This window comes from Musca autumnalis, unplaced genomic scaffold, assembly GCF_047663935.1.
Source record: "Musca autumnalis isolate F117 unplaced genomic scaffold, ASM4766393v1 scaffold_2, whole genome shotgun sequence".
NCBI classification, from domain to species: Eukaryota; Metazoa; Arthropoda; class Insecta; order Diptera; family Muscidae; genus Musca; species Musca autumnalis.
In genome coordinates, this window is record NW_027411755.1 from 34,142,995 (window position 1) to 34,164,493 (window position 21,499).

Genomic DNA, 21,499 nt, shown 5'->3' on the forward strand with positions numbered 1-21,499 from the left:
CAATTCTGCGTGCACCGCCATGTGGCTCGAATTTGTACGCCTTTTTAGCGGGTTCATCATCACTCATTCTTATGATATGGCCTAGCCAACACAATCGTTGCATCTCGATACGTTTATCTATACTGATGCCGTTGTATAGCAGATACAGCGCGTGGTTCGCAGATTGGTCCATAGATCTTTCGAAGAATTTTTCTCTCAAATAAACCAAGCACTGCCTTGTCTGCTTGCGAAAGTACCCAGGCTTCGGAACCATACATCAGCATGGGTAGTATCAGTCTTTTGTGGCTTTATTCCTAAACTGCTTACTCAGCCCGAAGTAGCCCCTGTTGGCCAACACTATTCTTCTTCGTATTTTAAAACTGATGTTGTTGGTTGTGTTTACGGCGGGCCAAGGTAGACGAAGTCTTTTACTACCTCAAAATTATAGGAACCAACGTCAACCGTTGGCTCGATCTCTTTGGACGCATTGCGCGTCGACACCATCAACTTGGTTTTCCCGCCGTTTACTGCCAGACCCACTTTAGCAGATTCCCTTTCGACTATTGCAAAAGGTGTCAGTTACTTCCTTTACCGAACGACCCATGATGTCAATGTCGTCGGAATAAGCAAGTAACATATGGTTGTTCCACTTTTTTGACCTTCGCGTCTTGTATGACCTTTTCTAGCAGGGTGTTGAAAAGATCACACGACAGGCCGTCTCCTTGTCTGAAACCTCTTTTGGTAATAAACTCTTCGGAGAGGTTCTTTCTTATTTTAACTGAGGACCGAGTATCAGTTAATGTTATTTTGCAAAGCCGAATAAGCTTTGCAGAAATACCAAAGGCTGCAGAAATGTCAAAGGCTGCTTTATAAACGACAAAAAGATAGAAGGTGTCGATTTGCATTTCTTGGGTCTTCTCCAGGATTTGCCGCAGGGTAAATATCTGGTCGATGGTGGACTTGCCAGGTATAAAACCGCATTGGTAAGGTCCAATTATTTCTTTGACCAGGGGATTTAGTCGTTCGCACAATATCCCTGACACTATGTTGTAGGCGATAGGGAGAAGACTTATGCCCCTATAGTTGGAACATAAAGTCTTATCTCCCTTCTTGTGGACGGGACACAGGATGCTCACGTTCCAATCGTCGAGTACGCGTTCTTCCTGCCATATGGTGCTAAATAGCTGATGCATAAAACTTAACAGCATGTCGCCACCGGGTTTGAACAGCTCGGCTGGTAGGCCATCGGCTCCTGCTGCCTTAGTATACTTCAGCCGGTTTACTGCTGTTTTTATCTCTTCTTGGACGGGCTGTACACATTCAATACCATTTCCTGGGATTGGATCTATGGTATCATCGTCGTCTTCGCTAGTATTGGATACCAACTGTTTGGAGAAATGATCTTTCCATATCCCGAGCACACTATCTGTATCAGTTACCAAATTACCTTGCTGTTCTCTACAAGAGGATGTGCCAGTTCCAAAGCTATCAGTTTGATGTTTCACTCTTTGGTAAAATGGTTGTAAAGTAGCCCTATATGCCGCATTTTTCTATTCGGTTGCAGCACGACACTCCTGGTCATACCATGGATTCCTTGGTGGAGGTCTCTGGTATCCAAGTATGGATTTTGAGGCTGTTTGCATGGAGTGGGCAATATTTTGCTATTGTGCTGATATGTTATCGGGACGAGGAGTGCTTTCATTAAGCAATTGGGCCAATTGAGTGGAATATGCTGTGACTATCTGTTGTGTTTGCAGCTTACCGATGTCCAACTTCCGTGTTGTATCTGTTCGTGCTTTATTTGCAACGTTTAGACGGGTACGTACCTTTGCTGCAACAAGCTAGTGTTCCGAGTCTATGTTTGCTCCTCGGAACGAACGCATATCCAACACGGTCGGTGAATGTCTTCCATCTATCACAACGTGATCAATTTGATTTCTTGTTTGCTGATCTGGAGACAGCCAGGTGCCGTTATAGATGTCGAGATGTTGAAATCTGGTTATGCTAACTACCATGTTTTTTGCAGCTGCAAAGTATATCAGCCTCATACCATTGTCAGATGTTTCGCTGTAGAGACTGAATACTCTCCTTTCCAATTTTGGCATTAAAATCGCCTAGCATAATTTTAATAACATGGGCAGGGCAACGGTCATAAGTTTCTTCTAAGCGCTCGTAAAATATATCTTTGGTCTGTTCGTCCTTGTCTTCAGTGGGAGCTTAAGCGCAAATAAAGCTGATGTTGAAGAATTTTGCTTTTAATCGAATTGCAGCGTGTTTTTCATTCACGTGGGGTGAAGCTGGAGACCAGATGTTTTAACCTCCGACCAACTACAAATCCGCAACCAAACTCATGCTTTGTGTCATGACAGCTATAATACAGAGCGTCACCTTTAGGTGTTGTTGTGACGCCTTTCCCAATCCATCGGTATTTCCTGTATGGCAGTAATGTCGGCCTTGTACTTTATAAGTACATCTGCGCGTAAACTTCACCTTCTCTATAAAAAGTGCGAACATTCTAGGTGCAGATTCGCAGATCATGGTTCTTAAAACGTTTGCGGGGTTTGTCAACTTTAGAGGGGTTTGTTTTTCTTTTCATTCGTTTTTTCATAGTAGGCTGCTTTTTTCTATGGGAGCGTTACTAACCCGACGCCTAAACCCAAGTTTTTAACGTTCTTATGGGTGAATTTTAGCTCACTACCTTTAACGGATGTTAAAGGCAGCTACCTCGGGTGACACCACGGGGAGGTCAGTGTCCACTTGAGATGAGAGAGGGACCAAGATAAATCCTGGACTTTGCCATGTTAAAGCCGGTCAGGACCCTTCCTTGGTATCTTTCATTCATTTCATTTACTTAAATAAAATTGCCACAAAAAATATTGTTGTTATTAGAAAACACAATGTTTGGACTTTCCAAACCAATTTTGATAAGAATTTGAATTCAAGCTCAAACACAAATACTGCAAATAAAAATTATATCATATGACCTTGGCCTTGTACGAAATATTTTTATTTTCAGATACAACGGTCTACTTAGCTAGTAGCTAAGTTTGTGGTCTTAGAATAAAGTGCATACTTATTAAATAGCAACGATAAGAAATTGAAGATATTTTGCTTAAACGAGGGTAATTTAACAATTGTTGAAATATAAAACATTTTCTAAATATTTTAAAATTGAAACATTCTTCCGATAATTGCCTCAAATTCATGGCGCAACTCTTTGTCGAAATGTTGTCTTTCATCCAAAGTAAAAATCACATTCTCTACTGTGGCGGAATAGATACAACGATCAATGAAATGATTCATGCCCTGGGGACATTGGCATTTACCGTTTGGGGTGCAGTTACCACCAGCTAAACAAAGTTGTTGCCCTTGGCCACAGGCACATTTATTTGGAGCTATACACTGGCCATAAATGCCACAGCCACTAGAAACAATAAATTATGAAAATGTGAATATTTCTCGTAAATTTTAAAAAATCCCACCTTTCACATATTGGCCTGCAAGTATTTTCCCACAGATAATAGCCCTCAAAACATTTACATATACCGGGAGCTATACACACACCATGTTCACAGGAGTCACCACAAAAAGGCAGACAATTTTGACTACGAGGATCGTAGGCGAAGCCAATGTGACATTGACATTTATAGGGCGATTCACAAAAACCATTGGCACAGTTGCTGTATTAAAAGGACAATAAACTCAGAATTATAAAAATTAATTGGAAACCAAAATATCGATACTCCACATACATACGCATAACATTCGGATTCACAAATTTCTCTACCCTTTCTCTTGATGTAGCCGGGAAAACATTCACATTCCCGGGGAGCAATACACCTTCCATAACCACAATGTGGCTGGCACATGGGCTGACATCCCAAGGCCTGCAACCATTCATAACCCTTACGGCAACGACATTCTCCCGGCGCAACACATATTTGATTTGTGCCACATGGCACGTGACCGCACTCGGGAATACAATATTTCCTTGTCTCAGGATCTAAAATATAACCAGGATTACACAAACACACTCCACTCAATAGGCAACGTCCATTTTCACAACCCACAGGACAGATGTGAACACAATTTCCTCCAGAGTTCTTTGTAAAACCCTCAAAACATTCACATTGCTGGGGTGAACGACAGAAGCCGTGGCGACAATTATCCGGTGAAACTTTGGAACAATCGGGTATACATTTCAGATTCCCATCCGCTTTAGGATTCTTGCGATAGCCATCACAGCAAATCTCTAAACGTAAATGACCAGGTATTGAGGAATTACTTGGAACAGGTTCATTCTCCTTGGTTTGGAAAAATATTGCCCTTAAGAAGTTTCAAACGTTTTATTTCAAAACTTTGCAAAATTAGATCTTATACTTACGGTACATCTTTGTAGCATTTTTCTTCACGTAGCTGATTACCGAAATAACGATTGAGTTCTGCCCTTGTACTTGGATAAATATCCCCATAGATTTCTTGGGCATTAGGAAATTTATTCAGAATTGAGAGATCAATTAAAAATATGAAAATAATTTCAAAACTTTTATAAATTTTCATTTTATTTGTGCCATCAATATCAACATCGCATTATTTATTGAATACAAATTATTTGGCCTGAGCTTATCTCCCCTTGTTACATCAACAATTTCCTAACATTTAGATTACGAGGAAATTTGTTTATTCCGGACAGTCACTAAGAAATGAGAGATGTCAGTGATGTCAATGATGTTTTAAACTAGTATAACGTGAACAAGTAAGAGCAGCGTTAAGTTCGGCCGGGCCGAACTTTTTACACCCTCCAGTATTAATTGTGTCGAAGTAAAATGGAACAATTAGTTTCCTTTAATTATGAAAGTAATAAATTATGCGTCACGTCAAGGCTTATTCCTAGGAGAAGTGTAATCTACGTCACAACAACACCTAAAGGCACTGTACGAGTATTATAGCTGCCATGACACAAAGCATTAGTTTGGTTGCGGATTTGTATTTGGTCGGAGGTTAAAACATCTGGTCTCCAACTTCACCCCATTGAATGAAAGACTCGCTGCAATTCGATTAAAAGCAAAATTCTTCAAGATCAGCTTTATTTGCGCTCATGCTCCCACTGAAGACAAGGACGAACAGACCAAAGATATATTTTACGAGGGCTTAGAAGAAACTTATGACCGTTGCCCTGTCCATGACATTAAAATTATGCTAGGCGATTTTAATGCCAAAATTGGAAAGGAGAATATTTTTGGCCCAACTGTCGCGAAATTCAGTCTCCACAGTGAAACATCTGACAATGGTATGAGGCTGATAGACTTTGCAGATGCAAGAAACATGGTAGTTAGGAGTACCAGATTTAAGCATCTCGATATTCATAAGGGCACCTGGCTGTCGCCAGATCAAAGAACAAAAAATCAAATTGATCACGTTGTGATAGATGGAAGACATCCATTGAGCCTGTTGGATGTACAATCGTTTCGAAGTGCAAACATAGACTCGGACCACTACCTTGTTGTAGCAAAGTTACGTACCAGATTAAACGTAGCAAACAAAGTGCGAACAGACACAACACGTTGGACATCTGTAAGCTGCAATCACAAAAGATAGCCACAGCATATTCCACTCAACTGGCCCAACTGCTTAATTAAAGCACCCCACGTCCTGATATGACAATGCCAAAACATTGCCCACTCCATGCAAACAGCCGCAAAATCAGTACTTGGATCCCAGAGACCTCCACCAAGGAATCCATGGTATGACCAGGAGTGTCGTGCGGCTACCGAAGAGAAAAATGCGGCATATAGGGCTACTTTACAATCAGTAGCAACGCGTAGCGCACGAGAGAGGTATCGGGAGAAAAAAGAGAGGAAAAACGTCTTTTCCGCACGAAAAAGAGAGAAATGGAAAGACGGGAGTGGGAACAAATCGAGATGTACAGGAGACAGAATGAAGTCCGAAAATTCTACCAAAAAGTGAAACATCAAACTAATGGATAATGGCACTGGCACATCCTCCTGTAGAGACCAGCATGGTAATTTGGTAACTGATATAGATAGTGTGCTAAGGATATACGAAGAGCATTTTTCCAAACTGTTGGTACCATCCCAGAAGATGGCATTGAATGTATACCGCCCGACCAAGATGAGGTAAAGACAGCAATAAACCGGCTAAAGAATAATAAGGCAGCAGGAGCTGATAGTCTACCAGCCAAGTTGTTTAAAACCGGAGGTGACACGCTGATAAGGTCCCTACCAAAAAAAAAAGAGATAAGACTTTATGCTCCAACTATAGGGTCATAAGTCTTCTCCCTATCGCCTACAAGATAGTGTCAGGGATATTGTGCGAACGACTAAGGCCCATTGTCAACGAAAAAATTTGACCATACCAATGCGGCTTTAGACCTGGCAAGTCCACCATTAACCAGATATTTACCATGCGGCAAATTCTGGAAAAGACCCAAGATATGCAGATCGACACTTTTTTGTCGATTATAAAGAAGCCTTCGACAGCCCGCTGCGTTCAAAGGTATTCCAAGCCATGTCTGAATTTGGTACCCCCGCAAAGCTCATTCGGCTTTGTAAAATGACTCTAACGGACACAAGATCTTCAGTTAAAATAGGAAAGAACCTCTCCGAAGAGTTTTGTACCAAACGAGGTTTCAGGCAAGGAGATAGCCTGATCTTGTGATCTTTTCAACATCCTGCTAGAAAAGGTCATACGAGAGGCAAACGTCAAAAGAAGTGTCACAATCTACACCAATAGCCACATGTTACGTGCTTATGTTGATGATATAGACATCATGGGACAATCAGTAAAATAAGTAACCGATACCTTTATGAAGGTCGAAGGAGAATCTGCTAAAGTGGATCTGGCGGTAAACCGCGAGAAGACCAAGTTGATGGTGTCGACGCGCAATGCGTCCATTGAGATCGGACCAACTGTTGAAGTTGGTTCCTATAATTTTGAGGTAGTAAAAGACTTCGTATACCTCGGCACTGCCGTAAACACAACAAACGACATCAGTTGCGAAATAAAAAAAGAATTTTATTGGCCAACAGATCCTACACTGGCTTAAGTAATCACTTCAAAAACGAAGCCACACTCGCCAAACAAAACCAAGTGAGCCAAGGCTATAGTCGGGTCGGGGCCGACTATGTGATACCCTACACCACTACCCCTGTTCATAAGCTTTTGACTAATAAAATTCAAAATATTAAAATTGGGATAGCTTAGCGCCTTTGCTCTGAATGTCTTCATTAACACAGGTCAATTTTTTTGAAACGCGTGGAAAAGTGGGATGTATGCCAACCATCAATAGGCTTCTTTCTCTGCTAGACCTCCATAACAAAAATGGAAAAAAGGATGCATTACCGACTATTGCGATATCTCTGTTGTTTGACCACCTATGACAACCTACTTCACATCGTTGTAAAGGTGATATTTTCTTCTTTCCTTGCCAGGTTTTGCTTTCGATATGCAGAAGGGAGATATTAACTTTGAACTAAAACGTTGGTCTTTTTCCAAATATTTTTTTTCACATTCCGACCCCTGAATAATATCTGACCATTATCAAAAATCAAAAGGTTTTTTCTTCTGTATGACCCCCAATAACACCCAAAATTTCGTGACGATCCAATTAAAATTGCGACCTGTAGCGTGATTTCCTGCTTTACATCATTGTAATGATGGGATTTTTTTTTACTTTCATTGTCAGACTTTGCTTTTGGAAGGTCCCGAACCAAAGCTGTGATATTCGTCATTATTATTAAAATCGCAAAAATGAAAAGTTGTGTTCTATTAGCGGCCTTTGCGATATATTCGTTGTTTTATCACCTACGAGAACCTACTTTACATCATTAAAAAGCCGATATTTTCTACTTTCATGGCCAGGTTCTGCTTTTGGTATACCCCATGCAGAAGCTGAGATATTCGCTTTGGAAAAAAACGTTGTCTTTTTCTCAAAATAAGTTTTTTGCCCATTACGACCCCTAAATATTATCCGACCATCACCAACAATCAATAGGCTTCTTCATCTGTGTGACCCCCATTAACCCTCAAAATTTCGTGACGATCCGATCAAAATTGTGACCTGTAGCGTGATTTCCAAAAAAGTGGAAAAATGGGATGTATTACCGACTATTGCGATATCTCCGTTATTTGGTCACCTACGCCGACCTAGTTTACATCATTGTAAAGACGGGATCCTCTACTTTCATAGCCAGGCTTTGCTTTTGGAAAGTCCCCAACCAAAGCTGTGATATTCGTCATTATAATTAAAATCGCAAAAATGAAAATGTGGGTTTTATTTGCTACTATTGTGATATCTTCGTTGTTTGATCACGTACGAGAACCTACTTTACATCATTAGAAAGGTGATATTGAGCTGAGATATTCGCTTTGGAAAAAAACGTTGTCTTTTTATCCACATAAGTTTTTTGCCCATTCCGACCCCTAAATATTATCCGACCATCACCAAAATCAATAGGCTTCTTCCCCTCCGGGACCCCCATCAACATCCAAAATTTCGTGACGATCCGATCAAAATTGCGACCTGTAGCGTGATTACAAGGTTTAGATGGACAGACGGACAGACGGACGGACGGACTGACTGACGGACGGACACACATAGCCAGATCGACTCAGCTCGTCGAGACATTCATTTTGGTATATAAGTATGGGTCTACGACCATTATTTCGATGCGTTACAAACTTTTTGGCCAAAACCAACTTATAATACCCTCCCCACATAGTGGTGTAGGGTATAAAGACTCAAAAATATCGCGAATAAATTACATTTATTTTTGCATTATCGTGGTGAAAAAGTCAATGGTAGAAAGTATATTTGTTTCGCGTATTTTGGCGAAATTTTGTAAAACTTTATGAAATGGTCTGCTGGGTACAAACAAACAACACAGACAGCTGTTTCATAAATGCAGAAACTATCGTATGTCAGGGTAAAAAGTTAATTCAAATTAAGGAATTTTTAATGCAAATTAACTCTGCCGTCTGTCTAGGGTGTTGTGACGTGTCTTTACAAATTCTTGGTGCGACAACCGAATTTTCATACTGAGAAAGAGGTTTTATTCATCAGAAGCAACTAGAGGTCCTTGCAATACACATTTTATTCTTCAAACATTTCAGACAAACCGTATGTATTCCTCTGTGTGTGTTGATAAATTTGCATATAAATGATTACCATTGTACGAGTATGTATGTCCACGAAGATCACAAGGCTTGCAAAGCTTACTAAAAAGACTTGCAGTATAAGAGAACAATTTTACTAGTTATTTTTGTTTAGTTTATTATTTAATACGACCTTTATTAAAATTAAATCTCAATACATTTACAAAATTATTAAAAAATAAAAAATATATATTTGTGTTTTTTGAAAAATATAAAACTAAAATAAAATACATAAATAAATATTTGCACATTTATTTGTTTAAATTTAAATATGAGTAATTTTATGCGATGTGTGAGTATGTTGTGGCACTTGAAGATATTTTGTATTTTGTGGTGGAATTATTAAATGAGAAATGTGGTGGGTGGCTGTTGGAGTCGATGTCGTTGTAGCATGTCCTGGCTGTTGAAATTGTTGCTGAGCCTGTGGTTGATTAAATGTGGAAAAATGTTGTAACTGCTGCTGTTGTTGTTGGCCGGTAGGATGTTGCGATGAGTGCTGCTGGTGATGCGGTTGATGTTGACTATGATGTTGTGGCGGTATATAAACATTATGTTGGGTGGAATGGTGCTGATGCGTATGCTGATGGCCATGACTATGTGGATGATGTTGCTGCTGGTGCTGATGATGTTGATGGTGCTGCATAGCTGTGGGATAACGTATCTCATCGTACAGATGCGAATCCATACTGCCTTTGCGTGATTTTGGTGTTACCACCGAATACAAAGACTCTTTGCGTGCGTAGGCATATGAGTTGATGGTAGGTACGGGTGATATGGTTATAGAGGAACTATTGCTTGGTGAGTCATACAAGTCGGGTCCTGTAAGAAAAGTGAAAAATCCCACATTTTCAATTAAAAACTTATGAAAAAATGATTTTATCATTATTTTCTTCCTGCTTGGTTGAAGACACTTACATACCCTCGATTTTATTGCGTACCATCTGTGTGAAGGCCGGCAGGTCCGGTAGGGGTTTTAGAAAACTTTTACCCATGGTCCCTGTATTACCGGGTGGCAAATTTCCGCAATTTAAATCCTGCATATGCTGATCATTCGTGTAGGCCTGCAGAGGTGGTGGTGTAATAATTATTGGTGAATTTGTATTGGGATTAGATACCAAACTAACATTGCGTGCCGCCAAGGCTGCCTCCACTTGGGCCTTTTGTAAATGATAACGCCTATAGACATACAAAAACCCCATGCCAATACCGAACATGATAATCAATAGAATTATCAAAAGCGTGGTAAGTAAACCATTTTCATGATCCGAATTATGGCTGCCATTGGAATTGTGACTTTCTTCTTGCTTCGGTTGATGACCACCAAAACCGGCTAAATTGATTTTTTCCTCCTGGGTAACATTGTGATCTTGACCTGGCCAACCGGTAATAACATGTATAACCTCCGGTGTCTTGGCAGCGGCATGCAAATTATCCAGCAGACCTTGACCCTGTTGGTGGACTATAATTTTTGGTGTGTGCGGTACATCGGCATCCTGTTTAATCACAATGACCTCGGGTATTGTTGCCGCTGTTGTTACCTCCAAAATTTGTGGTGGAAGATTTATGGGTTCTGGCGTAGTACTGGTTGCTATGTTGACAATATTCTTGGCTATTCGATCCAGATTGTGGGTTATGTTGACTATTGTGGAATTTAGGGTGGCTATCATAACATGTGTGGCATTGGGCGCCAATGAGGGAGCAACTGCGGGAGGATCACATGCACCTGTCTGGGGATGACATAACTTATTTTCACATTCACATGCCTTGCGACACATTACGCCATAGGTCCCCGGTGGGCAGGGTTTTTCGCAGCTGAAAAAATAAGAAAGGCATTTGGATTAACAAATTTAGTAAAAGAATTGGGTTTTTATAAAATGTTTTCAATAAAACATTGATTTTTAAAAAATATTTTTAATAAAATATGGACTTTAGAAAATATTTTTAATATAAAATGAATTTTTTAAAAAATGTTTTTAATAAAAAATTGTTTTTTTAAAAAATATTTTTAATACATGGGTTTCTGAAATATATGATTTAACAACATATTTTTAATAAAATGTTATAAAATATTTTTACTAAAAAATGTATAAAATATGTAAAATATTTAAAAAAAATCTTATAATATATTTTTAATAAAACAAATTTTAAAGAAAATTTATAAAACATTTATTAAAAAATATAAAATATTTTTTTATAAAAAATGTATACAAAATTAATAAGAAATTTATGAAATATTTTTTTAAACTCATTTTTACTTAATAAACAAATTACAATTAACAAAACGTGGATTTTTTAAAAAATATTTTTAATAAACCGTGTTTTTAAATAATTATTTATTAATTTGTTTTGGAAAATCGTGGATATTTAAAAAATGTCTCTCTCATAAAAAGTTGATTTTGCAAAATTATATTTTTTAATAAAACGATGATTTAAAAAAATTATTAAACTGTGTTTTTTAAAAATTATTTTTTAAGTGGATTTTATAGGATGTCTTTTTTATAAAACCTTAATTTTTTTAAAAAAATATTTTTTATATAACGTTTTAATTTTTTAATAAAACATAGATTTTTAAAAATTTTAGATTAGATAATTTTTTTGAATAAAACATAGATTTTAAAAATATTTATTACTAAATACCGTAGATTTTTAGTAAATATTTTTTATAAAAAGTAAATGATATTTTCTTTAAATTCAAACATTTATTTAAAAGCTGTGGTTTAAGTAACATGGGATTTTTAAAAAATATTTTTAAAAATCCAATATTAATTTAAACAAAATTTTTTTAAATAAATCGTTGATATTTAAAAAATATTTTTTAATAATCTTGGATTTTTTAAAAATATTTTTAAAATAAATATTTGATTATAAAAAATATTTTTAAAAAAATTTTTGGATGTTTAAAATATATTTTCAAAATAAATCTTGCATTCTTAAAAATATTTTTAGAATAAGTTTTGGATTTTCAGAAATACTTTAAATAAATCGTGAATTAAAAAGATATTTTAAATAAAGTGTAAACTTTAAAAAAAGTTGTAAACAAATGGGACAATATGTTATAATAAATCGTGGATTTTTTAAAAATACTTTAATAAATGACTCGAAGAATTTTAAAAATACGTTTTAATCAATAAATCGTAGATTTTTAAAAAAAACTTTTTCAAATAAATCGTTGATTTTTTTAATCGTTAATCATTGATTTTATTAAAAGATATAAATCGTAGATTTTTTAAAAAATATTTTTTTAATAAATCGTAGATTTTTACAAAATATAAATCGTGGATTTTTAATTAAGTCTCTTTCGAGTTGAGCTTATTAGACCTATTATATACATTGACAACTGAGTGTCAAGGTTGCCGGCGTCTTAGCGTTCTGAGCCACCATCAACTTGTCAAAACTTTAGTAGACAATAATTGATGATCAAAAATCTTCTGATATAGAAGAACAATTACTAATGACGTAGGAATAAAACTTACCATAGTATATATTTGTGAACATTGAAAAATGGGATTACCAAGCAGGACTATAGGAAAAATTAGGAGTTTCAATTAACTGACATAATTTCGCATATGCATTTATCTAATGAAGTGCCGATATATATGTATACTAGTTCCCAAGCTTTGCCTTCGTCTGCCACAAAAAAAAACAACATTCAATACGCCTGAAGATCGGCTTAACCACCCGTGAAACGTAGCGTAATGGTTGAATGCGTGGGACTTCGGTAGACTCCTAATTTTTCAAAGTATATAATAGGTCTAATAAGCTCAACTCGAAAGAGAATTAATTAAATATCACTATAAATGACCTTCGCCTTAATAAGGCAAAAATAAACAATAAATCGTGGATTTTTTTTTAATTTTTTTAAATATTTTATATATATATACATATACATATATATGTGGAGTTTTTTTAATATTTTTTATTAAAAACATTTTTAATAAATCTTGAATTTTCTTAAAAATATTTTTTGGTAATAGTAGATTTTTTAAACATATTTTTTATAAATGATGAATTTTTTAAATATTTTTTAATTAATCGCGGATTTTTTCTAAATATTTGTTATTAATCGTGGTTGTTAAAAAATATTTTTTATTAATAGTGGATTTTAAAAAATCGTGGATTCAAAAAAAAATATTTTTAATAAATCGTACTTTTTTGTTGGGCGGTTTTAACTTTATTGGATTAAAAAATTTAATAAAAAACAGGTAAACAAAGACTATAGTTGGACGGGGCCGACCATGTGATACCCTACACCACAACCTGTAGGAATTAGCTATGTGCAACCCCCTTGCACGCTGAATGTCCGGGTTCGATTCCCATCAAATTGTCAATGGTGGCAACATACCCCTTAGTAATGTTGGTGATATTTCCTGGATATTTCAGCCATGAAAAACGTCTCTACAAGTGACAACTTAGGACACGCCGTTCTAACTCGGCGATAAAAACTAGGTCACATATCAATAACTTAATATGAATCCATTGATATAAAAGAAGCCTTCATTGTCTTTACTGGGATGTTTGTGGAAAAATATATAAATTATACATTTCTAAAAAAATATTCGAACATTGGAAAATTCACATTGATTAGCCCCTCCTGCTACATCGTCAAATTGTCTATGAATATCAGGTTCCTTTTTGGAATAAACCTAAATTAAATAACTATATATACCATGCAGTTTGGTATATTTGATAATTGGGAAAATTGCGAGTTTATTGAAGATCAGTCGTCAAAAATTGTGCACTTGTACCTCACATATGCTTCGAAAATAGTTCATTGTGGGCATATATTGTGATATCTAAAATATACTTTATATCGGTTGCAACGGTCCTGACCGGTTTTAACATGGCAAAGGCCAGGATTTATCTTGGTCCCTCTTTCATCTCAAGTGGACACTGACCTCCCCGTGGTGTCACCTGAGGAACTACCTTTAACACGTGTTAAAGGTAGTGAGCTAGCATGTGCCGCGCGTTCACCCATAAGAACGTTAAAGGGTTAGTAAACCTCCCCTAGAAAAAAACAGCCTACCATGAAAAAACGAAAGAAAAGAAAAACAAACACCTCTAAAGTTGACGAACCCCGCAAACGTTTTAAGGACCAAGACTTGCTGCAATTCGAATAAAAGCAAAATTCTTCAACATTTGCATTATTTGCGCTCATGCTCCCACTGAAGAAAAGGACGAACAAACCAAAGATATATTTTACGAGCGCTTAGAAGAAACATATGACCGTTGCTCTGACCATGACATTAAAATCATTCTAGGCGATTTTAATGCCAAAATTGGAAAGGAGAATATTTTTGGCCCAACAGTCGGGAAATTCAGTCTCCACAGTAAAACATCTGACAATTGTATGAGGCTGATAGACTTTGCAGCTGCAAAAAACATGGTAGTTAGCAGTACCAGATTTAATCATCTCGATATTCATAAGGGCACCTGGCTGTCGCCAGATCAGAAAACGAGAAATCAAATTGATCATGTTGTGATAGATGGAAGACATTCATCGAGCGTGTTGGATGTACGATCGTTCCGAGGCGCAAACATTGATTCGGACCACTACCTTGTTGCAGCAAAGGTACGCACCCGCTTAAACGTAGCAAACAAAGTACGAACAGACACAACACGAAAGTTAGACATCGGTAAGCTGCAATCACAACAGATAGCCACAGCATATTCTACTCAACTAGCCCAATTGCTTAATCAAAGCACTCCTCATCCCGATAACATATCAGCGCAATGGCAAAACATTGCCCACTCCATGCAAACAGCCGCAAAATCCATACTTGGATACCAGAGACCTCCACCAAGGAATCCATGGTATGATCAGGAGTGTCGTGCTGCCACCGAAGAGAAAAATGCGGCATATAGGGCTACTTTACAATCCGTAGCAACGCGTAGCGCACGAGAGAAATACAGGGAGAAAAGGAGAGAGGAGAAACGTCTTTTCCGCAGGAAAAAGAGAGAGATGGAAAAGCGGGAGTGTGAAAAAATCGAGATGTACAGGAGCCAGAATGAAGTCCGAAAATTCTACCAAAGAGTCAAGCATCAAACTGATGGCTTTGGTACAGGCACATCCTCCTGTAGAGACCAGCAAGGTAATTTGGTAACTGATACAGATAGTGTACTCAGGATATGAAAAGAACATTTTTCAAATCTGTTGGTATCCAATAGCAGCGAAGACGACGAAGATACCACAGTCCCAATCCCAGAAGATGGTATTGAATGTATACCGCCCAGCCAAGATGAGGTAAAAATAGCAATAAATCGGCTGAAGAATAATAAGGCAGCAGGGGCCGATGGCTTACCAGCCGAGCTGTTCAAAACCGGAGGCGACACGCTGATAAGGTGTATTCATCAGCTAGTTAGCACCATCTGGCAGGAAGAACGAGTACCCGACGATTGGAACCTGAGTATCCTGTGCCCCGTCCACAAGAAGGGAGATAAGACTGTATGCTCTAACTATAGGGGCATAAGTCTACTCCCTATTGCCTACAAGATCGTGTCAGGGATATTGTGCGAACGACTAAAGCCTATGGTCAACGAGATAATTGGACCATACCAATGCGGCTTTAGACCTGGCAAGTCCACCATTGACCAGATATTTACCCTGCGGCAAATCCTGGAGAAGACCCAAGAGATGCAGATCGACACCTACCACCTTTTTGTCGATTATAATGCAGCTTTCGACAGCCCACTGCGTTCAAAGGTATTCCAAGCCATGTTTGAATTTGGTATCCCCGAAAAGCTCATCCGGCTTTGTAAAATGACTTTGACTGACACGAGGTCCTCAGTTAAAATAGGAAAGAACCTCTCCGAAGAGTTTGGTACCAAAAGAGGTTTCAGACAATGAGACAGCCTTTCGTGTGATCTCTTCAAAAAACGTCAAAAGAAGTGGCACAATCTACACCAATAGTCACATGTTACTTGCTTATGCTGCTATGATATAGACATCATGGGCCGATCAGTAAAAGAAGTAACTGATACCTTTATAAAGGTCGAAGGAGAATCTGCTAAAGTGGGTCTGGCGGTAAACGGTGAGAAGACCAAGTTGATGGTGTCGACGCGCAATGCGTCCATTGAGCTCGGACCGACTGTGGAAGTTGGTTCCTATAATATTGAGGTAGTAAAAGACTTTGTCTACCTCGGCACCTCCGTAAACACAACAAACGACATCAGTTGTGAAATAAAAAGATGAATTGTATTGGCTAACAGATGCTACTTTGGTTTAAGAAAGCAGTTTAAAAACAAAGCCACATCTCGTCAAACAAAAATAACGCTCTACAAAACACTGATACTACCCGTGCTGATGTATGGCTCCGAAGCCTGGGTACTTGCGCAAGCAGACATGGCAGTGCTTGGTGTGTTTGAGAGAAAAATTCTTCGAAAGATCTACGGACCAATCTGCGTTGACGGTGAATATCGACGTCGCATGAACCACGAGCTGTATCTGCTATACAACGACATCAATATTGTTAAACATATCGAGATGCAGCGATGCGTTGGCTAGGCCATATCATAAGAATGAGCGATGATGAACCCGCTAAAAAGGCATATAAATACGGACCGCTTGGCGGTGCACGCATTGGCAGGCCAAGGAATAGATGGCGCAAACAAGTGGATGATGAGATGAAAAGGCGCGGTATTCCAGAGTGCGAAGCAACAAATAGAGAGGAATGGAGATCTTTTCTTAGTTCGGCCTATGGAAAAAATGTTCTGTAATGGGCCAGCTAAGTAAGTAAGTACTTTATATCGGTAGAAATAACTAACAATGAATAGAAATTCAGCTGCGCTAACGGTAACACGAGTTTGCTTCAAAATACGTGGAATCTGTAGGTATCGTAATATGGGGCTATACCGAATCAATTTTAGTAAGCTAACTTCTGAGTTTTGTAAAAGTTTGAAAATTATTTTTTCGCGGTGTTACATGAATTTTTACCAAAACAAACTTATAATACCCTTTCCACATTGTGGTGTAGGGTATAAAAATTGTGGATTTTTAAAAGTATTATTTTAGTGAATTTAACGAAAAAAATTTTAATAAATCACGAATTTAAAAAAAGTTTGGATTGTTTACTAAATTCATCCAAGGATATTTATTAAACTTACAATTCTCCTGTCCAACCCATGGTGCAATGGCATGTGCCCGATTTATTGTCGCAAGCGGCGCCATTGTGACATTGACACAGATTTTTACACTCCAAACCCCAGTGGTCATGGTCACAACCTGAAAATAATTATATATATAAAAATATCCAACATATAAAACTACATATCTCTGTAGATTGATTTTTTGTTATACTTACGCTGCGTACAATGTTTTCCCATATAACCCGGTTCACAGCTACACACATCGGGTTTCATACAATACCCACGACCACAACCACTACGACAGACCGGCTTGCATACCGTATCGTTTATCGATAAATTGCCATCATAGCCCGCACAACAAAATCGAATGGTTCGTGTCTTCGTGATATTCTGAAATAAAGTAAGAAAAGGTATTAGAGTAATTTTCATCCTAAAAGTATGCTATATTTGTTTAAATACTAAAAGCAGTAGAATGGTGAAAATGGTGGGTTTCATAATAAAATAATGGTGTATTAGCAATAGACTTTTCTCATAGACGAATGAATGTTGCGATTCATTAGTCTATGGTCTATGCTTTTCTTTCCTCTTGGATCTGTAAGGAAAGAACAGTAAATTCATATAGAAACTCATTAGCATTCCTATTCTACTATTTGAACAGATATTCTTGGGAAATGTACTATAACTCCCAGATATTCCCTTTGTCTACAAAACAACAAAGTTGTCTCAATATATCTTTGTCTACATGCGGGTGGGGTGGAGCAAACAAAGTTCAAGTATCATTTAATCGATATAGACAACAAAGCAATTGAAAAGGGCATTTAACAGAGATTCCATGGAGATTCACAGACATGTAATCATCTTCGTCGTCTCCATCATCATCATCTTTGGCACTTAATCTTTGTTCTGTTCTTTTTGTTACATTGTTTGTTGATTTGTTACTGTTCCTGTTGCTACTGCTAAAGTGACATTCCATTGACCGACCATATGTATGACTTGGGGGCTCCCTAACGGGCAGTTATTTATAATTTTTTGTCACTCGGTGTGTGCGTGCGGGGGTGAGTGATTGTTGCATGCATTCATAAATTAATAAGCAGGAAATTTCAATGAAGTTTAAAGCCGGAGGGTAGTTGTAGATCAGAATTATGCATTTATTTTGTATTGTTCTTTTTTGCTTTTGTTTTTCAATGGACAAAATTGGAACAAGACATGTAAATTAATTTATTCATGTAACAAAATGAAAAAAAAGAAAACAAAGAGAAGTTAATGGGGCAAGAATAGCAAATCAAGTTTAATAAAGGTGAATAGGAAGAATCTTGTAGGTATTATAAGCATTTTATCAGGAGACCCACATACTGTTAACACCTCATTAATATTAATTCGCTAAATATCCAAACATCTATACAGACATGTGGCATTTGATATTTGGAGAAAGATTGAAGTATTGAAACTTCTCCCACATCTTTTCTTCAACTAAAATGCCAGAACAATGACAAAATTTCTATATGTGAGTGTAAGTAACCCGAAAATTCTGAAATAAAGAATCTAACGGACAGTTGGCTAAAAATATGAAAAAACACTAAATTATTGGATGTCTCGAATTCACCTCATTAATCAGAGCAAACGCGAAAATCAAGAGGTACGCATCTATGGGGGATCCCGCGGGCCTATACTGATAATTCTCTTCTGGTATTTTTTATAATCCCATAGAAGTCTAAACAATAAATTTCAATCTTTCGGTGGGATATTTACGTCACACCTTCAGAATTGCGGAAATCGGGAGCTACCGTCCTATGGGGGCTATATCGAAACGTGGACCTGTACCGACCAATTTCAGTCAGAAAGTCTCCAATAAAGACTAAATACAAAATTTCAGCCACTTCGGTGGGTTGCTGTGGCCACAACCTTCAAAATCAAAATAAAATTTGGAGGTACTGTTCTATGGGGGCAATATGAAGACGTGGACCTGTACCGGCAAATTTCTGGGGGAAAGTTTTATACCCCCAACGAAGACTAAATACCAAATTTCTGAGGAATATTGAGGCCACAACCTTCAAAACACCGATAATCGGGAGGTACGTTCTATGGGGGTTATATAAAGGCGTGGACCTATACCGACAAATTTCATATGGAACGTTTAATACACCAAATGAAGACCAAATACCAAATTCCAGCCATTTCGGTGGATTATTGTGGCCACAACCTTCAAACTACAGAAAATCGGGAGGTACCGTTCTATGGGGGCAATATTAAGTTGTGGACCTATATCGACAAATTTCTGGGGGAAAGTTGTATACCCCTAACGGAAACTAAATACCAAATTTTAGCCATTTCGATGTGATAATGAGGATAAAACCTTCAAAATACCGAAAATCGGGCGGTACCGTTCTATGGTAGCTATATCAAAACGTTGACCGATATAGCCCATTTGAAATACCAAACATCGTAGGAGTATCTTGATTTCAACAGATAGGCGCACAAACGGACATATTTATATCGACTTAGACTTTTTCCCTGATCAAGAATATATATACTTTATAGGGTCTCCGATGAATATTTCGATGTGTTACAAATGGAATGACAATTTTAGGGCCTGTTTATGTATGTCGATAAGAAAATTAATACGCAAGAAAAACTACCAAATTTGAGTGTGCTTTTCAAATTTGTTTTTTGTTTTGAAGAAAAGCAAAGGAAATAATGTTTCCAAAAATAAGGTTTGGGTGTGTTTCATGCGCACACATTTTCGTTTCGAAATACATAAACTGGGGGTTAATTATACCCCACGGTGCTCTTGAAGCAACTTTAAATGGAAGGTGCTTACACTTGGGAAGTTTTTGCGGATTCTGAAACTACAATGTTCATAGATGAGAAAAATCTAATTCAAATCGCGATTATAGTTGACATTTTTAGGAGTTTTTAGGTTTTCACTATTTTTTTTTTGGAAACTGCAACTTCTATCGAAATAAGACTAAGGAAAATGTTGTAGCTGTGAAAATTCTCTATAAGATTAACCATTATGGTGTTTTTGTAGGTTTTACCATTTTTGAGGTATAGAAGTTCAAATTGGGACAATGCACTTACTGTATCGCCACCTTATAAAACAATGTCATGACTGTAATTTCCCAATTTAAAATTATACATCTCAAAAATGGTACAACCTAGGAAAAAAACTACGAAAGTCCATTTTGTAGAGAATTTTCACAGCTAAAAGATTCTCTCTAGTTGCATTTCGATAAACTTGCCGTTTTCAAGCAAAATAGCGAAAACCTCTAAAAAACCTAAAAATGTGACCTTAACTTATATATCTAAAAAATGATAAAACTTACGAACAAATCAAATCTCTAGAGAATTTTCACAGCTACAACACTTGCTTTAACCCCATTTCGATAGGACTTGCGGTTTCCAAGTAAAATCGCGAAAATCTAAATAAACCTAAAAATTTGAACTTTGACCGTGATTTATTTAAAAATCCTTCCAGAAATTTTTTCTTGTTTTTAAATTTTTCTCATCTATAAACCTTGCTGTTTCAAAATCCGCAATAACTTCCCATGTGTAAGCGGTTTTCATTTAAAGTTAGTTAAGGCGCACTGTACATGACTTTGTTTTATGAGATGGCGATACACTCAGTTCATTGTCCCAATGTGTACCTCTATATCTCAGAAACGGTAAAACCTACGAAAATATCATACAAATCCATGTTGTAGAGAATTTTCACTGCTACAACATTTTCTCCATACCTATTTCGTGAAAACCTAAAAAAACCCTAAAAATATGAACTTTTGCTGCGATTTGTTCAAAAAGCGCTCTAGCGATTTTTGTTTTTTGATTTTTCACATCTATGAACATTGTTGGTTCAGAATCCGCAAAAACTTCCCAGGTGTAAGCACCTTCCGTTTAAAGTTGTTTCAAGAACACCGTGACCTTCCATATTATGTTGGAGGGTATAACGATTAAAAATGCATTGATATCCTCAAACCACAAACTGTGGCATAAAGAATATAGGCAATCTGAAATCTTATAAACCTGACTTTTATAACATTTGTATATTGATTTTAATTCAAGAATTTTCTGCTAATTCAATGATTTTTTAGACATCGTCTGATTACGATATTTTTAAACAAATCACGACAAAAGTTCATTCTTTTACCCTACATCACAGTCTGGTAAGGGGTATTATGTCTTTGTGCATTTGTATGTAACATGCATAAGGAAATGAGATAGACCCATAGTTCCGCCGTTTGGGGATATGTATTTCTATATGCTTTAT

The 21,499-nt window shown here is 37.2% G+C and overlaps 2 protein-coding genes across 4 annotated transcripts in view; both read right to left on the reverse strand.

Moving 5' to 3' along the window:
• Positions 1-2,959: 2,959 nt before the first annotated feature.
• Positions 2,960-4,645, reverse strand: NimB1 (Nimrod B1). The gene is made up of 4 exons (XM_073967506.1): positions 4,364-4,645; positions 3,736-4,305; positions 3,462-3,659; positions 2,960-3,403 (listed from the first exon to the last, which is right to left on the reverse strand). Exons 1-4 carry the CDS (start codon positions 4,537-4,539, stop codon positions 3,145-3,147), a joined length of 1,203 nt encoding a protein of 400 aa, XP_073823607.1. The 5' UTR covers positions 4,540-4,645; the 3' UTR covers positions 2,960-3,144.
• A 4,612-nt stretch (positions 4,646-9,257) lies between these two features.
• The window catches only part of NimA (Nimrod A), a 90,466-nt gene continuing 78,224 nt past the window's right edge, over positions 9,258-21,499 (reverse strand). For 2 of the 3 annotated variants that reach the window (XM_073967514.1, XM_073967516.1), the window contains 4 exons: positions 17,451-17,625; positions 17,254-17,371; positions 10,073-10,965; positions 9,258-9,972 (listed from right to left, as the gene is read on the reverse strand). In XM_073967514.1, the coding sequence (XP_073823615.1) occupies positions 9,419-9,972; positions 10,073-10,965; positions 17,254-17,371; positions 17,451-17,625 (1,740 nt within the window). In that variant the 3' untranslated portion in view covers positions 9,258-9,418. The remainder of the gene's footprint in view (positions 9,973-10,072; positions 10,966-17,253; positions 17,372-17,450; positions 17,626-21,499) is intronic. The other variant, XM_073967515.1, reaches the window with a different exon arrangement.

Coding starts and splice junctions, on each gene's coding strand:
- NimB1 (XM_073967506.1), bottom strand. CDS start 4,539: ATGAAAATTTATAAAAGTTTTGAAATTATTTTCATATTTTTAATTGAT. Junction 4,306..4,363: donor AAATGCTACAAAGATGTACC/GTAAGTATAAGA, acceptor AAACTTCTTAAG/GGCAATATTTTTCCAAACCA. Junction 3,404..3,461: donor TGCAGGCCAATATGTGAAAG/GTGGGATTTTTT, acceptor TATTGTTTCTAG/TGGCTGTGGCATTTATGGCC.